Source organism: Colossoma macropomum, unplaced genomic scaffold (genome assembly GCF_904425465.1).
Source record: "Colossoma macropomum unplaced genomic scaffold, Colossoma_macropomum, whole genome shotgun sequence".
Lineage (NCBI taxonomy): Eukaryota > Metazoa > Chordata > Actinopteri > Characiformes > Serrasalmidae > Colossoma > Colossoma macropomum.
In genome coordinates, this window is record NW_023494787.1 from 11,321,113 (window position 1) to 11,342,867 (window position 21,755).

Below are 21,755 nucleotides of genomic sequence, written 5' to 3' on the forward strand. Positions count from 1 at the left end.
CTACATTTAATCTATATTGTAGCCTCTTCCTCTTTTGGTCGCTCACATCTGCTTCATATGAGGTACTAAACACTACCTAAAGTCAGACGCATTTGGTGATCTTGTTGTAAAAGCATCCAAGTATAAAAAGATTTACAGGATCTTCCTGTCCTGTATCAGTATAAAACAACTGAATTATTAAAGTATTATTTATCATTAAAGTATCATTAAAATTGTTTTTAAGAACATCAGTGTTTTATTTACTGTATTAATAGTGAATTGCCAAGTTTGCTAACAATAAACCAGAGCAACACTGCTTAGTTTTGAATGTAGTCAATTGAAAACCTTGAGTATTGACCAGTACCAATATTATTGGCCAACTGAACCAATATTATTGGCCAACTGAACCAAAATGCTGTGAGCTCTACTGTAATTGCTCAAACACTTCAGTGCATTGGTGCTGTCTCTAGTACTTTATAAATTTAGTTGTACAATCACTCACACAAGTGCAGAAGTCTTAGTACCTGCAAATGTGCAGTATAATTACATGTCGTGCTTAACATGGATAGATTTAAGCAGAAGGAAACTGTCTGAGGAAAATGTTCTGACCACAGTTACACAGCAAACTCTACATCTAACTGCAGCATCACAAACCTTAGTATTGCTTTGAAGAATCTAAAAAAGTTGAAAAGGAGGAAACAACCAGATGGCAGATGACAAACATGCAGATGTTTTTTCTGTCCTCACACCTACACAGTCTTGCCCACAGCTCTTTCCTGCTCTGTTAGCAGTACAGGCAAGTGTAATACAAATAAGCCTCAAACATTCTGCAAGTCCTAGAGACTTCACTGACTGTCATTACGAGCAGGACTGCGTCCAAAACGTTACACTATCAGTATATATTGTATCCCAAAAATTGTACACAAACATTAGTCATTCATTCATCAGAACAGTATGTGTAGTTAGTATGTAGTTTTGGATGCAGTCTAGGTTTGAGTCAGCAGCAGGTCTCTTTACTAAAAGAATCACTGTAAGACTACATGCAAGTTGAACTATATTGCTGCTGTCAGAAACAAAACCTTGTATCTCCAAAATGGTAACTATACTATTTTAGGAGAAGAAAAAACACTTTACTTTTAATGTAAGTCAATGGAACCAGACTTTTTTCCAAGTCATTTTGGTCCATTTTCAGTCTATTCATAATAAAATTCACACACAGTGTAAAGGCCAACAGGCGTTTATAAATGATGTCAAAAAACTGAAACCTATAAAAAATGGAGATACGAGGTTTTGTTCTGACAACAGCGATATGTTAATGCCTGTTATAGACTTTAAATAAAACATAAATTGGCCTTTACAGGTTTTCAAATGTCCATGTTTAGTCTAGAACCAGGAAAAAATGCCCATGTGCATCACCGTTAGCTTCGCACTAACATACTACAAGAAATCTCATAGGGGTGCATCATCCTACCTCTTACCTCTATCTACCTCTACCAGTCATGGTTCATCAGAGCTTCTAAGTCATTAAGAAATTCTGAAAAAGACTTCTACAAATCAAGAGCTGAAAATGGCATTCTGTGTTGTTTGAATTGAAGAAAACAGCATTTGCTTGGTGGATCTATAGGACCCACAGCATTGCTATGGAGAGTTTATTTCTCATCTTCATTTTCAGGCAACAAAATCTAGAAGTGTATATTACTAATGAGCCACCAACACTATGGATTTGTTCAAGATGCAAAATTAAAATTTACTTGTTCATAGAATAATAACAAGCCAAAAATATTATTATATGCTACTATAACCTAAGAATAGCTCCATTAGTTTGCATTGAGGTCCCTATAGCTACTGAATAGTAAGCATTTGTGTGTAACAAGCCTGGAATGTTAAGGGGTTAATTAAATCAAATAAGTTACTTATTTGACCTCTGAAATTCTAGGCTTAGCTGTAGCATCACAAACCGTAGTAATGCCTTAAAGCTTCTGAAAATTGAAAAAGAGGAGACAACCCAGATGACAAACATACAGATGTTTATTTTCCTCACACACACTGCTAACAACTCTTTCCTGCTGCAGCTTTTAAAGGTTCACACATTTACAGAATCTATCTGTGCAAGTATCTTGAGCTTGCCTTATTTGTTGCGGAAAGGCATGCATAGAAACCAACTTTGGTACAATATGTTAATAAAACTAGTTTAAGTCTCTGAAGTGCAGTTACAATATATACACAGGGAATATAGAACAGTATTGTTGATATGTTTTAAGCTTATATTTAGACATCAATTTTGTATTAACTTAAATGCTATAGTCTTCCAGTAAATTATTGCAGACATTATTATAGGTTCTTTTTGGACAATCTATCGTAAATATACATCTTGAGTCTCTAACACAGCATATTCAATTGTTCTAAATAAGGGTTGGAGAATTCAAACAACTTTGGCACCTATCAATCATTCACTGTGACACATGTAACATCTGAAAAGACAATGGCAGTGAAATTGAGAACAACAGAAATTGTCTCTTATTGTTATAATATGTAATTTGTCCTCTATTCACGTCACACACTTCCATCTGCTAACTGGAGTTTAGTAGGGGGTTGATCCTGGTGGTGAGGGGTGTGGACACATCCCCTGAGAGGTAAACAGGGTAAAGTTTCCAAGACTGGGGTTAGTAGAGGAGCATCTTGGCTAGTATGGAAAGTCGTGTTGTGGAAAACAGTGACATTTGCTTTGTTAAATATCAGTTTTGCTGTTTAGTAGAAATAAATTTGGGTGCAAAACTGAAGTGTAAAATGTGTGATGTCGTTTATGTTAGTAGTTTAGACAGCATGTAACCCAAGCACAGGGATGGTAGAGGGTCATTCAAAAATCTGTGATGGCAACTCAGGAGAAGATAACTGTTTTTCAGTTCATTTGTTTTTTTTTGTCCTAGTCATCTACAGAGCACCAAAGCCACAAGCAGAGTGAACAGAAGCAGAAGCATTCCGTGGTTTACAACAGTCACATGCCTTCAGTCATAGCTAACTAAAGCACAGCCAAAGAGCCATGGTGGCTGTGAGTCATTCATACAAATGACCATTTACTCAGGTTCTCCCTGTTAGTTTCTCTTTCTTTGTAACTCAAGCCCTTTTAAAGCTTCCTATTCTATGACATACATACTCTGATTTACATGTTCTCAGTAAGCTGTGAGGAAGAGAAGGAGAGACCCCTAGTCTCAGTCTTTGTGAGTGAGGCAGTCAGATCTAGTAAGAAAGCTGCTGGATAGAAGCCACTGTGATGGACATGCCTGCTGTAGGAATCACAGCAGGCTTAGGAAGCAGTTGCGGTTTGGGCTTCTTCCAAAGGACGGGACCCTTACTGCAGATGGAGGGTTTGGAAACCAAAGCTTTCTGAGGTATTACTTTGTTAGAAGCCTCTCCACCCTGACTGCCCTGAGGTATTGAGTATTCAGAGGAGTGCACGTCCTTAGAAGACTTTTGTCCCATTTTACAAATGGTGGTCTTCAGTTGTTTGATAGTCCATTTAAGTCTATCAAGGGTCTTGTAAGTGCTCTTTCTGATTTCTTCAGTCTGTCCAAAATATTCCCGAGGGTTTGATTCTGGTTTTGATGACTCTTGTTTAGAGAGAGCAATTTCAAACCTCTTGTTCTCTTTGTGTTGTTTAACTTAACTTAATCTTCCTAGACTATGACCTGCAAAGTCTTCTTGCCTGTCTTGCTACCTGTGCGGATGGCTTGTGTCTGGGCTGCTAGCTGCTTCCTAGGAAATTTGAACTTGGACTTCTTCTTAGCATCCTGTTTGGGATCTGTATTAGCCTCTGTTGGCACTGCCCCATCAGACAACAGTGATGATAATGAAGAGATGGTACCATGGTCTCTAGGGATCAGGAGAGAGATTGTCTCACTGCCTTCCCAGAATCCCTCTTATCTCCCTTTACCTGCTCTCTTACATTCCTTTCCTCCTCATCTTCATTTTCCTTACTTTCCACCTCTGTCTTCAAATTGCAGTTGGGTCTTTGTTCTTAGGGTCACCAGATGGGCCATCTGTGATACCTGCAGCTGGTTTTGGGATTTGTCAGTAGTATTGACATATGAGATGGGGTGGCTGTGAAGCAGGTCTATGGTCTGTTGTTTCCTCAGAAGTGCCCTGTGTTGTGACATAGTAGTAAAGAAGGAATAAAACAGTGTATTAATATGGTCTTTCAAATATTTATATTAGAATGCATACCTGACTAATGTGACTTATAATGGTGGCATAAGAAATATATTATGACATTAATATTAACTGAAAATAATACACACCACCTGTGCACATATAATTAATTTACATCTTTCTGTACTTGTCAGTACACTGTAAAAAGTGGCTCGTCAGATCTACTTAAAAAATTACATGTGGTAACAAGCAATTAAACTAGTGTTATTCAACTTTTAAAACTAGTTAATTTACTTGTTACTACATACAGTCATTTTTTAGTTTTTAGTAATTTAATTTAGTAATTTTTTAAAAGTAGATCTGACGAGCCACTTTTTACAGTGTAACATTTCTATATCTAACATTAGAATCATTACTCATAACTGTCTGACATTTGAAATTTGATTGAAACATGTCTAGTCTAAGTGTAAATCTGTCAGTAAGATAGGAAGGGGACTTTGCACATTTCAGAAAACATCTTAGATACACTTATGTATGCAAGAACAAACTGTTCCTCACCTTAACCTGAAGAACAGGAAAAGAGAGGGGAGGGTGCGGGTGCAAGAGTTGCACAACAACTGCTGTATTTATATCTCTGTGTGTGCTTTAATAAACTAGGAGGTTAGAGAGAGAATACACTGACTCTGTGTGTTCATTCTCTTGACTTCCTTGAGCTCAAGTAAGGGTCAGTCTTCCTAACTGGGTCTATAATAAATGTAACAAATTTTAACTTTCCATTATAACAGACAGTGCTGTCGCCATTTTCAACTGTGACTAGATCTTTGTCTTCCAGGACTTCTGTATTCTGCTAAGGCAGTTTGTGAAACATCACTGCTCACAAGTACCCTCCCACTCAGTTCTCTACCATGAGATAATTCTGAATCTTAAGAATTTTGGAAGGTTTTATAAAATGAACTTAAAACATTTGGAAACTGTAATCCTATTTCACAAGAACTTCAGAATTTTAAGAATTCCAAGACCTATATTAACCTCACAGTTTAAAAATATGACATCTAACATAGGCAATACACTTTGAATTTAAAAAGTAGTACAAATGATAGTGGTAGTGAACAAGTCTGTAGAAGCCATACTTTGACATACTGTAGACAACAGATTACACAACATTTGACAAAAATCAGAAGATAAAATATAATTCATGAATCGTTGTAAGGTTCAATTCTATTGATTGAATTGAATGATCTAATTATCTTCCAATGATAAAGGCAGGGTAGTTCTTCTATAGAATAAAGTACAACTATCTGTATTACAGTACACGTATTGCCAAGTGTCTAAAAACTAACCCATAAAAAGAAACACACAACACAGTTTGACTGCATTAGAACGCCAAAGAACATGTTAGTTTATTGATTGGATGAACACAAAGCCAATCAAGTTTGAAATAATGAAATACAACTTCACAAAGAATGGAACTTTAGTCTGGTTCTGCTACAAACTAAGCAGCATTAGCCATGAGTTCAGTAGAAATAAAATGAAAGAAGAACAGTTTGTGAAAAAAAAATCAACGAGAATGTTTTGTATACAAATCCATCATAAGCATTATAGTACAGTGTGCAGACTGTGAAATAAAGACATACAGGCCTTTTTCAAAGGCAGCCATCAGTGACAAGCAGTTGACAGGAGCAGGAAGCTAGAGGGAGAGCTAAAGGATGTCATGATCGTTACCTTCTTATCTTTGAAAGCAGTTAGGCTCTGGGTCTTAGCTCTTTGATTTGTGGCTCCACCAAACCTTTGAGACTTATATCCTTATTAGAGCACTTCTGGAAAACTCGTAGAGGAATATAAAAACATGTGTAGGGGGTTGATGCCTGGCTCTCAGACTACAGTATAGCACACTCTCTATAGGATAAGGCATTGCTAAGTAGCTACCATATCAATATAGTACACTGTGCAGATGAAATTACTGTGGGAATTACTGTAGAAAGCATCTGGGGCCACATTATAGACTTCCCATGTTTATTCCTAAGATCAGACAAGTTTAAATTCATATTCACATAAGAAAATGATATCTTAAATTTGTAGTTATATCTTACAACACCTTATCTCAAGATAAGAAATTCTGAACTACTCAATCAAGGTAGATAATCAGTTGTTATATCTGTTACCAAACAACTGGCCATGAGGTGAGGGTGATATATGTATAATAACAGTATAATTTCTCCTGTAATTAGTTGTTTTGTTTGTTATTTTGGCATACGCTCGTCCCTCAAGCCATCATCCCATCGTGTATTTGAGCTTTTGAAGAAAACAAACCTGCCATTTTCTGGTTTAAATGGTGTCCGGTGTCATAACACCCATGCTATCAGAGTTAAGAATATCATATTCTTATTACATTTGTCATTGTACACAAAAAGACCAGTTACCACTTTCACCACATTTATGTGGAAGAGCAGTAAATTCAGTTTTCAGATCACTCTGTTTTTTTATATCAATAAGTATTATTGACAAAGTATAAATACGTGTTTACCAGTGGCAATTTGCATGTCCAAAAGCTAAAGCTTAAGCTGAAGCACACATTAAAAGCCACTGCTTTAGAGAACCAAAGAATATGTTACGTTAATGATAATATATGTACATAAAGCCAGTCAAATTTGAATTTGATGTTCTACAGGATTTAAATTTTTTAGAGTAAAACTGTAGCTCTGCTGCCAAAGAGAAATGAAGCCCCGTCACCACAAGAAAATCGGAACACAAATACAGGCACACTCACACCCACAAGGGCATGAATTTCAGATCCTACATACACTGGGTTGCCAGGTTATCAGGTACACCTACCATATACATGCACTTCATAGGTTTACAATTACAGACTGTAGCTCATCTGATGCTGCACAATTTATCAACTCACCTCCACACCATTCATCAATGGAAAGAGACCACCATAGGACCACCACTAACAAGATATTATTTAGGTGGTGGCCATTCTTAGCAAGTAGCATGGTTGTGGGTGCTGCGCAGATACAAGTGTGCCACGCTGATACACAGATCCTTTTTACAGTAATTTGAATTAGTCTTTCCTTAGCCCTTTAACTGAGGTCAGTTTCTGACCACTGCAAGCTAGATATTTTCATTTGGCAGCCTTTTCTCATCCCAGCACTAAGGCTCAGGAGTTTAAAAGTGATAGCAATACTGTTGTGTCTTTTACAGTTGTGGACAGCTGTAGCTCCATAGTGTTTCCTTTCCACTGATGGATGATGTAGAGGGGGGCTAATAAACTGTCCAGAAACAGATGGGTTAGTATAACCCATATATTTGAATGTTTTAAAATAAAACAATCTGCTAAATCTGTACATGAAAGACAACTTTTTCTTAATATCTACTCCACAGTTCTGTTTTGCTTCAGTAATGATTTTCAATAAATCACAATGTTATATCACAATACTTAACATATCACAAGTCTTTAAATGTTACAGTAGAATCATATTGATACTCACGTACCATTATAATAGTGTACCTAATGTTTCTGATAAAATGGCCAATGAATGCAAGTACAAGGTAAATGTACCTGAAACTGGCATTTCAGCCTATGTATGTGCACACTTGTGTATGTCACTCACCTGTAACTCACTCATTATCTTATCTCCCTCATCCTCCTCCTCAGGGATGGCAGTTGCAGTGAAGGGGAGAGGCGTACATGGCTTGGGCTTTGTCTCTGAAGGGCTCTTTAGTTGAGTTTGAGGCTTCTGTTCTCACTCCTGTTGAATACACCCACATTAATAAAATTCTATGCAGCAAACAACTAAAAGCTCTGAACGAGAACTCTGTCAGTTTGAATTGGGAGCTTAAATATACTTATATATTTAAGTATAAACCTTTACCTTTAGCCAAGTAATTCATTCACAGGGTTTTTTGCTCTGCTATCGGAAAATCATGCACAAAAACCACTGACTGTGGCCTGGGGTGTTATTTTTGCCATTTGTGGTTTTGAGAAATACAGCATCTAAACATGCATATGTATTAGCAACAGATAACACATATCTTATGTTTGCAGACTCAACTCAGCATATGTGTTAGATGCTTTATATATAACTATAGCTCATACAGCTAATATAACTATATTTGTACACAAATCCAATACAAACAGGCATCTTAGACCTACAACCACATCTCTGATGCATCTGCGGCAAAGTGCTTTATAGCATTTGACTTTAAGCTTCATGACTGAAGAAATAAATATCTTTAAGGGCTTTCCCAGTTTCTAGTTGCTCCAATACAAATGCATTATGCAAGAACAACATGTTAAATTAGATGCATTTACCCTATATTTGAACTGAACCAAGTCCTAGTCTGGAAATGTTTATGAGCAATGAAGCAAACTGATTACCATTTACATTTGGCTCTTTCTGTTGACTAACGGTGCCCCTGATACACAGGTGTAGGCAAAGGTATGAATACTTCAAGTCAATTTTTATGTTTTGTTGATATGTTAATATAATGATATAAGTTTACAAATGTGCAAATATTGCCTCCTTCTGCAAATTTTATTGAACAACTACTATTTATTTGCTGAGTTAAAAATAAAGCATAAAATATGAAATAACTTTTGCACAGGTGATATTTTATGTCTTTTAAAGTATTGTGTATTTTAATGTATTTCAGATGTTTGGATAAGCTATGAAACTATACAAGGCAGAACAGAATAACTAGTGCTCCACTGCAATCATTTAATATGTTAACATTCAACATGAGGCCAATACTACTGTCACAGCCTGTCCACTTTATGGACAAAAACATTGGGACAGCTACACATTACACTCACAGGATCTTTCATGATATTCTAAATTCATAGGCATTAATATGGATTTGGTCCCCCTTTGCAGCTATAACAGCTTCCACTCTTCTGGGAAGCTTTCTACAAGATTTAGGAGTGTGTTTGAGGGAATTTTTGTCCATTCATCCAGACAAGCATTTGTGAGGTCAGACACTGATGTTGGACGACAGGTCTGGCTCACAGACTCTGTCCTAGTTCATCCCAAAGTTGTTCGATGGGGTTGAGGTCAGGGCTCTGTGTGGGCCAGTCAAATTTTCACACACCAAACTCACCCAGCCATGCCTTTATGGACCTTGCTTGTGGGGCACAGTCATGTTGGAACAGAAAAGGCTCTTCCTCAAACTGTTCCCACAAAGTTGGAAGCATACAGTTGTCCAAAATGTCTTGGTCTGCTGAAGCATTAAGTTTTCTCTTTACTGGAAAATCGGGGCCTAGGCCAACCCCTGAAAAACAACCCCATAGCATTATCCCTCCTCCACCACACTTTACATTTGGCACAATGCAGTCAGGCAGGTAGCGTATTTCTGGCATTCGTTAAACCCAGACTCGTCCATCAGACTGCCAGATAGAAAAGCATGATTTGCTTGTGTGTAGCTGCTCGGCCATGGAAACCCATTTCGTGAAGCTCCTCATGCAAAATTCGTATGCTTATGTTGATTCTAGAGGCAATTTGGAACTCTTTAGTGAGTGATTCAACAGAGGATAGGCACTGTGCGCTTCAGCACTCACTAGCCCCACTCTGTGAATTTGTGTGGTCTACCACTTAGTGGCTAAGCTCTTATGTTCCTGGATGCTTTTATTTCACAATAATAGCACTTACAGTTGACCCAGGCAGATCTAGCAAGACAGAAATTTCACAAACTGACTTTTGGCAAAGGTGGCATCCTCTGACAGTGCAACGTTTAAAGTCACTGAGCTCATCAGTAGGACCGATTCTGCCGCCAGTGTTTGTCTATCAAAATTGCAAGTCTATGTGCTTTATCTAATCCACCTGTTAGCAATGGGTGTGGCTGAGACACCTGAGCTCAGTAATTAAGAGGGGCGTCCTAGTACTTTTGTCTAAATAATAATAATAATAATAATAAGTTCAACTTATATAGTGCCTTTCACAAACCCAAGGACGCTTTACATAGTGTCAAAAAAAAATAATGTAGAAGACTAAAGACAAGAAAAAAGAGTGAAGAGTGAAGGTAGAGAATTCCAGAGTTTGGGGGCAGCAGCACTGAAAGATCTGCCACCCATAGTAGAAAGTCAAATTGACGGAACTGTGAGGAGTCCAGAATTAGAAGATCAGAGAGCACGAGAGGGACAATATAATGAAATGAGAGCAGAAAGGTATGTCGGAGCCAGACCATGTAAAGCCTATGTAAAGGATCTAGTTGAGATGTACAAGTAGAGGATTTGGAAATAATCTCAGACACAGTGGAAGAGTTCACAGGGGAGAAAACAGAGAGACAATTATCAGGTGAGAGTGAAACAGAGGTGTGAGAAAGAGAAGTGCTGGTTGCTTCAGGGAAATGCAGATCTTATTAATTTCATCCAGAAAATAATCCAAAAATGCTTGACACTGGGCAGAGGAGTTCAAGGTGGGTAGTGAAGGAGGTTGAAGAAGTTTGTTTATAGTATGAAAGAGAGTTTTAGGCCTGTGACTGCCAGAGTTTATGAGATCAGAATAGAAAGAGGAACAGGCAGTGTTTAATGCAGCTTTATATATGGAAACCTGCTCGGTAAAAAGTGTGAAATAAACTGAAAGACCAGTTTTCTTATACAGGGATGGAGGGATCCATGCTGAAGTATGAGTAGCAGGAGCACATCTAGTCTTGAGAGGGGCAAGAGTATTGAGTATTTCAGAGATAGTGCTATTGTAGTATGTGACAAATTCGTCAGGAGAGGACAGCTGAGTAAGATCAGAAAAAGCAGAGGTCTGGAGAAGTTTAGAGAAGGTATTTGTGAGAAGAGAGGTACGATTATGAAAAGAAACAGTAGATTTCTTGTAGGATTTAGGGGGGCTAAATCAACGTGCTGAATCAGTCCAAAATATTCAAAAATAATGCAGAGTTCGGCAGAGAGTGCACAGCTGGTGTCGACATGAATATTAAAGTCGCCCAGCAACATTATAGCAGGTGACATAGATGAAGCTAATGGGAGTAATCCATTCAGCTCAGACAGAAAGATATTAGCAGGAGATTTAGGAGGGCGGTATATTAACAACAACAGCAGTGGCACAGATGAGACAACCTTCGTAGCTAAATATTCAAAAGTAGTCACATCATGAAAGTCCAACTGTTTGACATTCAAATTGGTGAGGAATACAGCAGCAAGGCCACCTCCTTTACCTGTAAGACGTGGCTTAGATAGGTAAGTAAAGCATGAGGGTACTAATAGATTTAAGTTCAGGTTATCCCCTGCTTGTTGCCTAGTTTCAGTAAGAAGGAGTATGTCCAGGCTTTTCTCAGTGATCAAGTCATTTATAAGTAAGGCCTCGTTACTACTCTCTGCTTGGATCTCTTTTTTGGGAAACTTCTTGTTTTCATGCTTATCATAAGTACTTTGTTTGTTGGTGTAGCCCAGTTGAAACTTTCAGTTCAGTTTATTTATTTTATTTTTTTAATTGAATTATCAGTTCAAATATATATTAATGTGAGTAGAAAAGTTTGGTAATTTGATTTAAGCATGTTTCTGAGATAACTCTTACTTCTTCCTCTCTCTGAGCCTATAACATCTAATGGAGTGTTTTAGCAGCCAATCAGCAGGGTCAGTGGGAGGGACAACAGCAGAACTGGGAAAGAGAAATAAAAGAAAAAAAGAGAAAAAAAAGAGAAGAGAACACACACGATAAGGAGCAGGGAAAAGAGCAGGGAGACGGAGTGAACTATATGGCGCTCATAGCTTATATGTGCGACCTAAAGTTTATTATGTTCGAGTGAACGACTGTCTGACCATTCTGTAAGTACATTCCAGTGCAGGGTTGGTGAATAGAGAGCCCGTGTAGGAGTTTTGCACGCAGTTCGTCGAAGGTTGAAGTAAGAGCTTAGCTCGATAAGCTAACTCTGCTGCTCAAAGTATCACCCATTGTATTGTTCATAAGTCTAGCTGTAGTAGGCTAACTCAGGCTGCTAAAGTGCACCCTAGCTCTATACTCTGTGTCTTATTATGTTAACTAGCTCAGTAAGCGTAATTCCCCTGTAGTGTGTGTATTATCGTCGCCATCCCAAGTCTATCCGCATGCAGACTTTCCAGTTAGCGACTGGGGTGTCCGGCAAAGCCCCAGTTTACACTGGCTACGTTGGAGTACAGACGTTCAGTGCCCTGTGAGAGAGACAGAGCCACTCCCGCAGAGGTAACTTTTGTTTTGTTTATTGCTCTTCGGAGTGAAGAGGCCAGTTGCATTATCTTTTTTTCGGCCACTACGCATCTGAGCCACGTATCAGGCCTGCAACGAGGGGGGTAGAGAACTGGTTCGTTTAACTAATAATGCTAGAGACTCTACTTAAAGCGAGCTGTGCGTGTGAGAGTGTGTGTGGGCTTTTTTTGTTTTGTTTTATTTCGTTCAGGCTTTGCCAATACAAGTATTTAAAACTAAAATCTACAGTGTTGGACGTGTTCTATTTTTCGCGTATTCAGAATTATTTGTTAGTACTGTAATTGTATTTCTTGTGCATATTGAGTGTATATTGCTAACTTAAGATTCTGTCAGATATATTTATCAGTCACTTTCACCTAACCAAATTTAGAGGTTATTGAGTAACCTAGGGCCCCCAGCTGTATTTAATCGTTTAAATAACCACCTATCTACTGGGTACCTAGCTGGGGTGCTACATTGGTTTAATTGTTGTGCTTATACCTTGACTAAATGCCCTTGCTTGTACAACTCCTTGAACTAACGCTAACGCTACTGCTAAAACTAACGCTAATACAAGGGCTAAAGTTATTTTCTCTCTGTTGGATATTGTATATTTCACTTGCATCCACCTTTTTGCACAGAGGGAGATCTATTTACTATTGTTTAATGGACTGGGAAACTGGGCGGTGTGTTGCTGGAGAGCTCAACACCATCAAAAGACTGCATTTCCAAGGCCTACCATCTTTCTTCAAGGCCTACCAGACTAGTTGGAAGCTGTAACTCCTAACACCTAGTCATAACAAAGGTCACAAAGGACCCCCATTCCTCCTGGTGGGATCAAATGTTTACTTATTCATGACTTGCTCTTGAGATTTATCACCATCTCAGAGACTTTCACATTCATACATAATTCACTTGTACATAGCTCATGTCCTCATGCGACTGTATTGTGGCTTGTTTGTTTACTTCTTTGCTGGGGATTTGTGTGCAGATAATTTGTGTGTTTAGCATTGTGATTACTTCATCTGTATTCCTTTCTGCTTGGCTGCCTTTATGCATAACCATCAGGCAACACACCCCCAACTTTGTGCAGCCATTCTCTAGGCCGTATCCTAGGGTGTAGGTTACAACACATTCTATGCGGTATAACTGCACTTTGGACTGTCTCTGCTTCATGATGCTGCATGGCATGGCTGCTCTGTGGTGGCCTTACAGAGCTGCATTAGATATTGATAATATTCAATAAATCCGATAATTTAAACAATCAAAATAAGTAAATGAATTTGACACTGACACTCATCAATTTTATAAAACCATGGTCTTCTGTGGGAAAATGTTTGTTTAGTGGAATGCAGTTGCCAGTTATAGGCATACAGGATACTCCATTGCTAACTACGTGATTTGAGGTGACAATGTTAGTCTTATACAGCCAAATAAGCTTCCTTCTGCTCTGGAGTGCTGTTCACTGACCAGAGCTTACAAAATGTTTTTTTTCATTCATTAAAATGAATCTTTTCTGAATAAAAATGAATAGCTTTGCTTATTCTTATAGAATATTTAAAATAATATTCAATGGAATATTAAACAAGAATATAAAACACTAAAACATTCCTATGACCTTGACACTCTCTCCCACTTCCACTTTACACAGGTAAGTACACACACTGTACCTGTGCAGTTCCAAGCTTCTTCCTGCTGGTGCAGATGACCTCTCCTGAGTGTATGGTGGTCATGCTTGTGGTGGTGGGGTAATTTCTGCAGGGGTGAAGGCAGGGACTAGATGGCCTTCTCTGAGCCCTTGCTCAGCTTGGCTGTTTTGTCCTGAGGCTTTGCTGCTCTCTTCAGGCTTGTGCTTCAGGCTGATGCTTTAGTGGTTTTCTCTAGTTGAGGTTTGGGGGCTTTTTCTGGGCTTGTCTCAGCAGGCTTCTCAGATGTGGAAGGCTGTCTGTCTGGCTGTCCTCTGCAGTACAATCAATGCAATAACAGGTTTTTACAGTAAGCTAATACGTCAAGATTTACACTTTCCCCACATAAATACTGATATAAGCACAAAAACAAAGTGTGTGCACTTCGTGCATTTCCTTGAGGTGTACCAATAAAGTGACCACTTCCCACTAGATAACCTTCAAGTGCATCATCAACTGTCATCTTTTCTCCTTTTCTCCACAGTAAGATGGACTGAGACAATATACAAAAGACTCTTACACAAGTGAATCAGAGGGGTGTGGCTAAATGACTGGACCAACTAGCACATTTTAACACATATGCACACTCAAACACACTCAACAGCTCTCACAAGCTCTTTATATAGATACACTGTGGATTTGAATAATATGAACACACATGTACATGTAATGCATGTCATGTTGTGTATGCATACACACTCTCAAACCAACATCTCATTCTTCACCTAATAACTTAAAGCAGTTATAAACTGCCCAAGTGAAGTCAATGGTCAGATAGGATCATGTAAGGTCATGTTTATGTAGGAGCAAATGTATTATATGTATGTGTACTTTTTCTAGTATTTTACTTAAAAATAGTAGGTTTGAAATTGGTCTAACATTACTTAAAACTAAAGAATCTCAAAGGAGTTTCTTTAGTAGATGCTTGACCACAGCAACCGTGAGAGTATCAGAAAACTGCCTGTTTCTAAGGAACACTTTATAATGCCTAAAACACTAAAGTAAGGCTAAGACTTATTAATGATTATTAAACATGAAGTTGGAATTGGATCTTAAATATAGGAAAAAGTTATGGAGCTCTGTGTCAGATATTTTTCTAAAATCATGCAAAAAAAAATATCATACCTTTAAGACCTCAGTTCCTCAGGTTTGGTCATACATCTGTGATTTTTTCAGTAAAAATAGTGCAAAATATTTATATTGTGATGTACATTGACATTCAAATGTTTGGAATCAGTGTCCTCAATAAAATAAAACCCATTTGCTTGCAAATAAATGTATTCATATATTCTGGTCCTGTGCACAATCACATGCTTTAAATGAATAGATTACTAGAAACTGAGAACCAGAAATAAAAGAAAGAAAGAAAGAAAGAAAGAAAGAAATGTCAGATTAGTCCAGAATCATAGACAGAGCTGATTCTCTTAATTTATATAATATAAAGAACAAATTTAATTCACTGAATTAACATTCAGAAGGCCTGGTGTGTCAAAAGCAGTCATCAAATTTCAATACAGAAAATGTCAGAAAATAATTTTAAATAGATAATTTCGCTAAATTGTTTATTATTAAATATATATCATTAAAACAAATAAAACACTGAGTAAAACATCTATTAATACACTTTGGTAACTAGTTGATACTTAAATCTATATTTTATCAGTTGTTGTCCACACAGTCCTTACTCACCTGGATCAGAAAAATACATATGTAAGAATGCTGTTTATGAATTTCAGCTCAGCTTTTAATACAGTTATTCCCCACAAACTGGTTCAAAAACTGAGCAACCTAAACTTTGTTCATTGTGTTCATGGATACTGGACTTCCTGAGCCTCAGACCCCAGAATGTCAGGATGGGAGATCAGACATCACCCACTCTCATCCTGAATACTGGCACACCACAGGGGTCCTCAGCCCCTCCTCTACTCCCTGTTCACCCATGACTGCTCCTCTTTTCACTCTACCATCACCATTGTCACATTTACAGATGATAATCACCACAGTAGAACTGATATCGGACAATGATGAGGCAGCCTACATGGAGGAGGTTCAGTATCTGACAGAATGGTGCTGTTACAATCACCCGGACTTAAACCACAAAAACCAGGGAAATGATGGTGGATTTCTGTAATCAAAGTGCACTCTGCCCTCTGCATACATGGGCAGGAGGTGGAGAGGGTAGAGAGCTTTAAGTACCTTTGTGTGCACATCTCAGCTGACCTTACCTGGACCACACACACCTCCCATTGGGCAGAGAAAGCCCAACAGAGGCATAACTTCCTCAGGAAGTTAAGGTGCATGCACCTCCCTAATCACCTGCTGACCAACTTCTATTGGTCAGCAATAGAGAGCCTACAGACCTACTGCTGCAGGTGTGGTTCAGAACAGAAAGGTCCTGCAGCAGCTGATGAGGGCGGCAAATCGTGCCATTGATATGACACAAGCATTTCACATCAAACCACTGCGAATGACTTTGTTTACATCTCAACTACTGAATCATGCAGAAATTTTGGAAAATCAGTGGACAAGATCTACAGAAAGAAATGCAGGGAAAGTTAAAACCTCTTTTATAAAAAGGTTAACCAGACTCTCTTTGTTCATGCTGTTCCCTAGAACAGATTATGTCATCTAGAAAATTTAATTCCCATTCTTTATTCAGTGGAATATAAGCCTCTCTCTCTCAAGACAAAAACTAGGCCATACGAAGAATAACAAGTAAGAGACAAGTTAAACTAGAAAACAGTTTGAGATTATATTTTCAAAATGGGTTATGTTGGCAGGGTGGAGGTAGCCTTGATGCTTACATAGATTTGTGTATTATCAGTGTAAGAGTAAAATAAAGACCATGGATGACAGTGAAGTATCTGACCACCGTGCTATAGCTCAGTTTCAGGGTGTTAGCAATTTTCTTATAACCTAGGCCATCTTTGTGGAGAGCAACAATTCTATTTCTCACATCCTCAGAGAGTTCTTTGCCATGAGGTGCCAGTATGAGAGAGTTGTACCCAAAACACCAAATGTAACAGCTCTGCTCCCCATTCACACCTGGAACCTTGTAACTCTAACAAGTCACATGACACCAGGGAGGGACAACAACACAATTGGGCACAATTTTGACATGTTCACTGTGAGGTGTACTCACTTGTGTTGCCAGCTATTTAGACATTAATGGCTGTGTGTTGAGTTATTTTCAGAGGACAGTGAATCTATACTGCTATACAAGCTGTACACTGACTACTGTAAGTTATATCCAAGTTTCATTTCTATAGTGCTGTCCCATGAAAAGATATAATAAAATATTTGCAGAAATGTGAGGGTTGTATTCACTTTTGTGAGATACAGTACATACATATATGTGTGTATATATATGCTGCAGGAAAGTAATTTTACTGATGTACAGGTATGTTATACTGCCATCTGGTGGATCTTATTCATTTCTATTCATCATTTCTTTTTTATTTGAGCAGAGATACATATGAGAATATATTCTCAAAGTTATAATACTGGAACGAGGACAGATACATAAGTCTCATTTGATCATAAACAAGAGTTTATTAATCATTACAAAATGCAAACTGATTAAAAGCACCATGAATATGAAGTAAATATGCAAGAATATCAATAATTTTAATAACAAAGCAATTCTATATGTCTGTCACACTACACAAAGCTAACAGTGGTGTATTCATATAACACACACAATGCATTATAAAGTAAAGAATCAATAATATGAGAAGCCTAGAGACTACAGGTTAGTTATCTTTCATATACTATCCATACATTATCAATTATCTATTAAGCAACATTAATGTGGGGAAAATCAAGGCAATCTTGTCATTATTATTCTCATTTAATTTTGCCACTAAATGAGGAAGACTTTTACAAATACACTCAGCAGTAATCTGCTTCCTCTTCCTTTGTGAATCCGCTTTCGACGGCTGCTTGAATGCTCTTCATCTCTTCTGGAGCAGTAGAGGGAAGAATGGCCAACAACTCTTTATCAATCTTCTTAATTCTTGAGTCACTGTTCTTTTCAAACTCAGCCTTGTTCTTGAGAACAAGCTGTAAAATACTTTTCTGAGCCTTATCACAGGACTTCTGTAGCTGCAGACGCTCCTTTTTAAACTCTGGTTTTGTGTTGTCCATGGCCATAAGTTTCCCCAGTGAGCTGACACGATCCATGAGATACTTGTCAGACACTTCAGTGTAGGTCGCTGAGATCATGTGGACGAGGCTGGCGATGTTAGTGGCCTGAAAAGCTTGACTGTAGAGCATATCTTTAGAGAAGAGCTTTGAGTTGTAGGAAAGTGACTGAGTCTTCTCAGACGTGGAGACAAAATCTTTGAGAGTTTTGGTCAGGCTGACTTTCACAATGTTGGACACCATCTGAAAGAAGCGCACCATCTTCTCCCACTGCTCCTTCACTCTCCCCATGGCATCCATCCCTTTGATCAGCATTTGTATGGTGGTGTTAAAGTCTATCTCTTTGACTTCACAGTTCCTCATGGTGATCAGGATTTCAGTCAGTTCCTTTTGATTTTCTTCCATGTTCTCCACACTCTTCTCATAGAGCTCTCTGATGTTGTCCAGTTGAGCTCGGCTCTGTTCAACGCGGAACCTGACATTCTCTGTTCCCTTGTTAAAAGCTTTCTGCATCTTACTTTCTTCCTTAGACAACATGGGTGGTTTTGCAATCAAGGAAGGAGTTTTTGTGACATCTTTGCTTTTGCAGTCAAAAGTGCGGGCAGAATCAGTCATTTTTCTGATTCGCTCGAGAAACTCGTTTATTTTCTTATCTTCACATTCCCCATCTGGTGCATATTTTGCCAGCTCCTCACAGATGTTAATTGCCTCTTCACATAACTCTTTGGCATGCTGCTTTGGTTTGCATTCTGGGAAACTGTTTAAGCTACTGTTGATTCTTTCGAACTGATTTTTCACAAAGTCTGTTTTTGTAGATTTGTTCTTCTGATCATACAGATCCTTCCAGTTAATGTTGTTGTTGTGCACATACTGTTGAATATGCACTGTCCACGTCAGAATTTCTGCAGACTTGCTGTAGATGTTCATTTCATCAACTCCATCTGCAGAAGATGTTGCATTTGTTACAGCTGCCACTGTCTCTGTAATGTTTTTTGGAACATTCAAAATTGGCACCACTGGCTGAGCCACTATAGCGGTCATGCCAGTGACAACAGATGTGAAACTCTCAGTCATCGCTCCAACAAACTCCATGGCCAGCATGTTCCAACCATCAGGGAGGGAATCCAATGCTTTTTGGTATGTGGTCTGTGCTTCCTTTAGTTGCTTTTCCATAAATTTAATTGCCTTCTTAGAGCGTTTAGCAGCTTCTTCTGATGACTTTTTCCTAATTTTATTCTCCTCCAGTTTCTTCTTGATTGCTTCCAGCTCTTCACCATAGAAATGCTCAGCATTTATACAGGCTTCCAGCAGCTCTTGGATAATATTGATGACATCAATGAATTGATTTTCTGTTGATTTAGCCAGTTCAAGACAGTCATCTGCAATAAGACGAATGTTCTCCAGCTGGTCAGGAAGGTGTGCTTCAACAATCTCATCATTACCTTGGAACAGAATCTTCACTGCAGTCTTCATATAGTCTGGGACAGCCATGGTGTGGAGCCGAATCTGATCCATGTTCTTGTGGGCCTCATTGAAAGCCCACCAGCCAGAGTTACACACTTGCATGAGACAGGCACGAAATGAATCTGGGTATTTGATGTACTTGTAGCCGTTCTTTGGTGGGTTTTTGTTGATGGAGAAATCTGTTTTGGAAGAGATGAAGACCAGCTCTCCCAGGATGGCTATGGAGAGTGGAGCAGGAGTCAGGTATTCCTCCCAATTGGCATAAGGCTGCATCACAAGCTTGGTTTGGTTCCTCATCTCCTCAGCTGTGGTGAGGCTTTGACAAGTCTTAGCAATTTGGGAATTCATAGTTCCTGCTAACACAAACAGGAAAGAAGAGACATATTTATGTAAACAACCTGTGTATATATATAACTCTAGAGCTGAATAGGCAAACAGCATAAGTTGGAGTACTAAAAGTGATCTACTAATGACAAACAATCTAGGATTGGACTGAACTAAGTTTAAAGTTAGCTGGTTAAGTACAATATTCTCCTTTGCAAAACAGGTTTGACAGACTCAGCACACCATTACATTTAATGGCAAATTAACAGCAACATATCTATGGGTAGAAAATCGAGGTGTTTCACGTGAGCTTTTTCAAAACGCTTAAATACTTTCGTGTTAAACCCAGAAATGTTATAGAGTCATATGCAAACTCTGGGGGCCCATGGTCAAATTAAATGGTGATTAAATGTTGATTTTCAAAGTGACAACAGATCCTTTACACACTTCTGCACATTTTTAAAAACTGTTTATTTGCTGAATTTAACATAGAACATTTCATATGTTATATTTTATTTTTTCCAACATTTCAAACTTAGCAAATAAGTAGAAATTGTACACTAAAATTTGCAGAAAAATGTCATATTGAAGTCTGTTCACTGTAGATGATATGTTATTTTACTTAAAACAACAACAAAGCAAAATATGTGTTTAAACATTTGTATATGGTGTGGCATCCTCTGAATTTGTTTAGAACAGTAAAAATTTTTCTTCTAATTGATTGATATTCATCTGCATGCTGCTTAGGGCCTTACAGCCACTAGGAGGCCCCCAAACAACTTCTGAGTTGTTATTGTACCATTATGTTGTCTGAGATGCTTGACAGAGGGGGAAAAGTAACTAGTTAATCATGACTCACAAAAGAAAGTACACATCTGGAGCCGGAACACGGAGAAGAAAAAAGAAGATGAGGAGAAAATGCTTAAAGATAAAGGGGTGTTTTGTTTTGTTTTGTGTTAACATTATGCCATTAGTTTTGATCAACAAGAAGTAATCAATTTAGGTGTGTCTAACACAGGTTCAGCTTAGATAGGTTTTCTGACCGAGTTTTGGCTTCACAAAACCAAACAAACACCTTTCTCTGTTAATCCAGGTTTAGATACTCAGACTGTGAGTAAACCTCGTGAAAGTGCGTATGACAACGTGACATTTATGACAAACAGCCAATCATGTGAGACATGAGGGGTAGTTGCCAAAGAAGAACAAAGAAGGTAAGCGATTTTTAACAATAAAAAGCCATGCTGTCACCACTGCCACCAGGGTCAACTTAAAGTAAGCTATTTAGGCAAAAAATACAAAAATGCTGACAAGTTTATCTGTACTTTAAGTACTAACTTATTAGAACTACAAACAAAATCTAATCATCAGCAATAAACAAATTAGCCAGTTATAAAGTTTAGACAGCTTGTGATAGTCAATTGGTAGATGAGGGGCCTGCATAGGGCCCCCAAAAGACTAGAGCCATCCAGGTCTGCATGTTATTATTATTATTATTATTATTATTATTATTATTGTATTATTATTATTAACAAGACTGGAAAATAACCTAATCCAGTCAATGGACACTGATGAATAACTCAATAAAGGTTTTGCAAAATATTAAAAAATAAAAAGGCATGCAGTCAATAATATATTTAAATCAGCGGTTCTACCTTGATATCTGAATAGTTTTCAGTGAAGGTGTGGATGACGTTCTCTCGGCTCTGCTGACCAGAATGGAAGAGAAGATATGAAGGAATACATGAGCATCACAGAGTATTTATTGTCTGTAGGATCTAAAAGCCCAGCCCACCAACAGAGCTGCTGCACTTTAAAAGGATGGAGTGATTTAGTCTCAGGTAGA

The 21,755-nt window shown here is 38.2% G+C and overlaps 1 protein-coding gene across 2 annotated transcripts; it reads right to left on the reverse strand.

Annotated features, from left to right (window-relative positions):
- Nucleotides 1-17,578: 17,578 nt before the first annotated feature.
- LOC118805031 lies at nucleotides 17,579-21,655 on the reverse strand. Of its 2 annotated transcripts, none has more exons than XM_036565633.1 (2): nucleotides 21,565-21,655; nucleotides 17,579-19,944 (listed from the first exon to the last, which is right to left on the reverse strand). In XM_036565633.1, exon 2 carries the CDS (start codon nucleotides 19,934-19,936, stop codon nucleotides 17,873-17,875), a length of 2,064 nt encoding a protein of 687 aa, XP_036421526.1. In that variant the 5' UTR covers nucleotides 19,937-19,944; nucleotides 21,565-21,655; the 3' UTR covers nucleotides 17,579-17,872. The 2 variants fall into 2 exon arrangements, with proteins under 2 accessions (XP_036421526.1, XP_036421527.1); XM_036565634.1 differs by having other exon boundaries at nucleotides 17,579-19,941; nucleotides 21,565-21,627.
- Nucleotides 21,656-21,755: the final 100 nt, after the last annotated feature.

What these genes read in the sequence shown, in the direction of transcription:
- LOC118805031 (XM_036565633.1), bottom strand. Translation starts at nt 19,936, where the DNA reads ATGAATTCCCAAATTGCTAAGACTTGTCAAAGCCTCACCACAGCTGAG.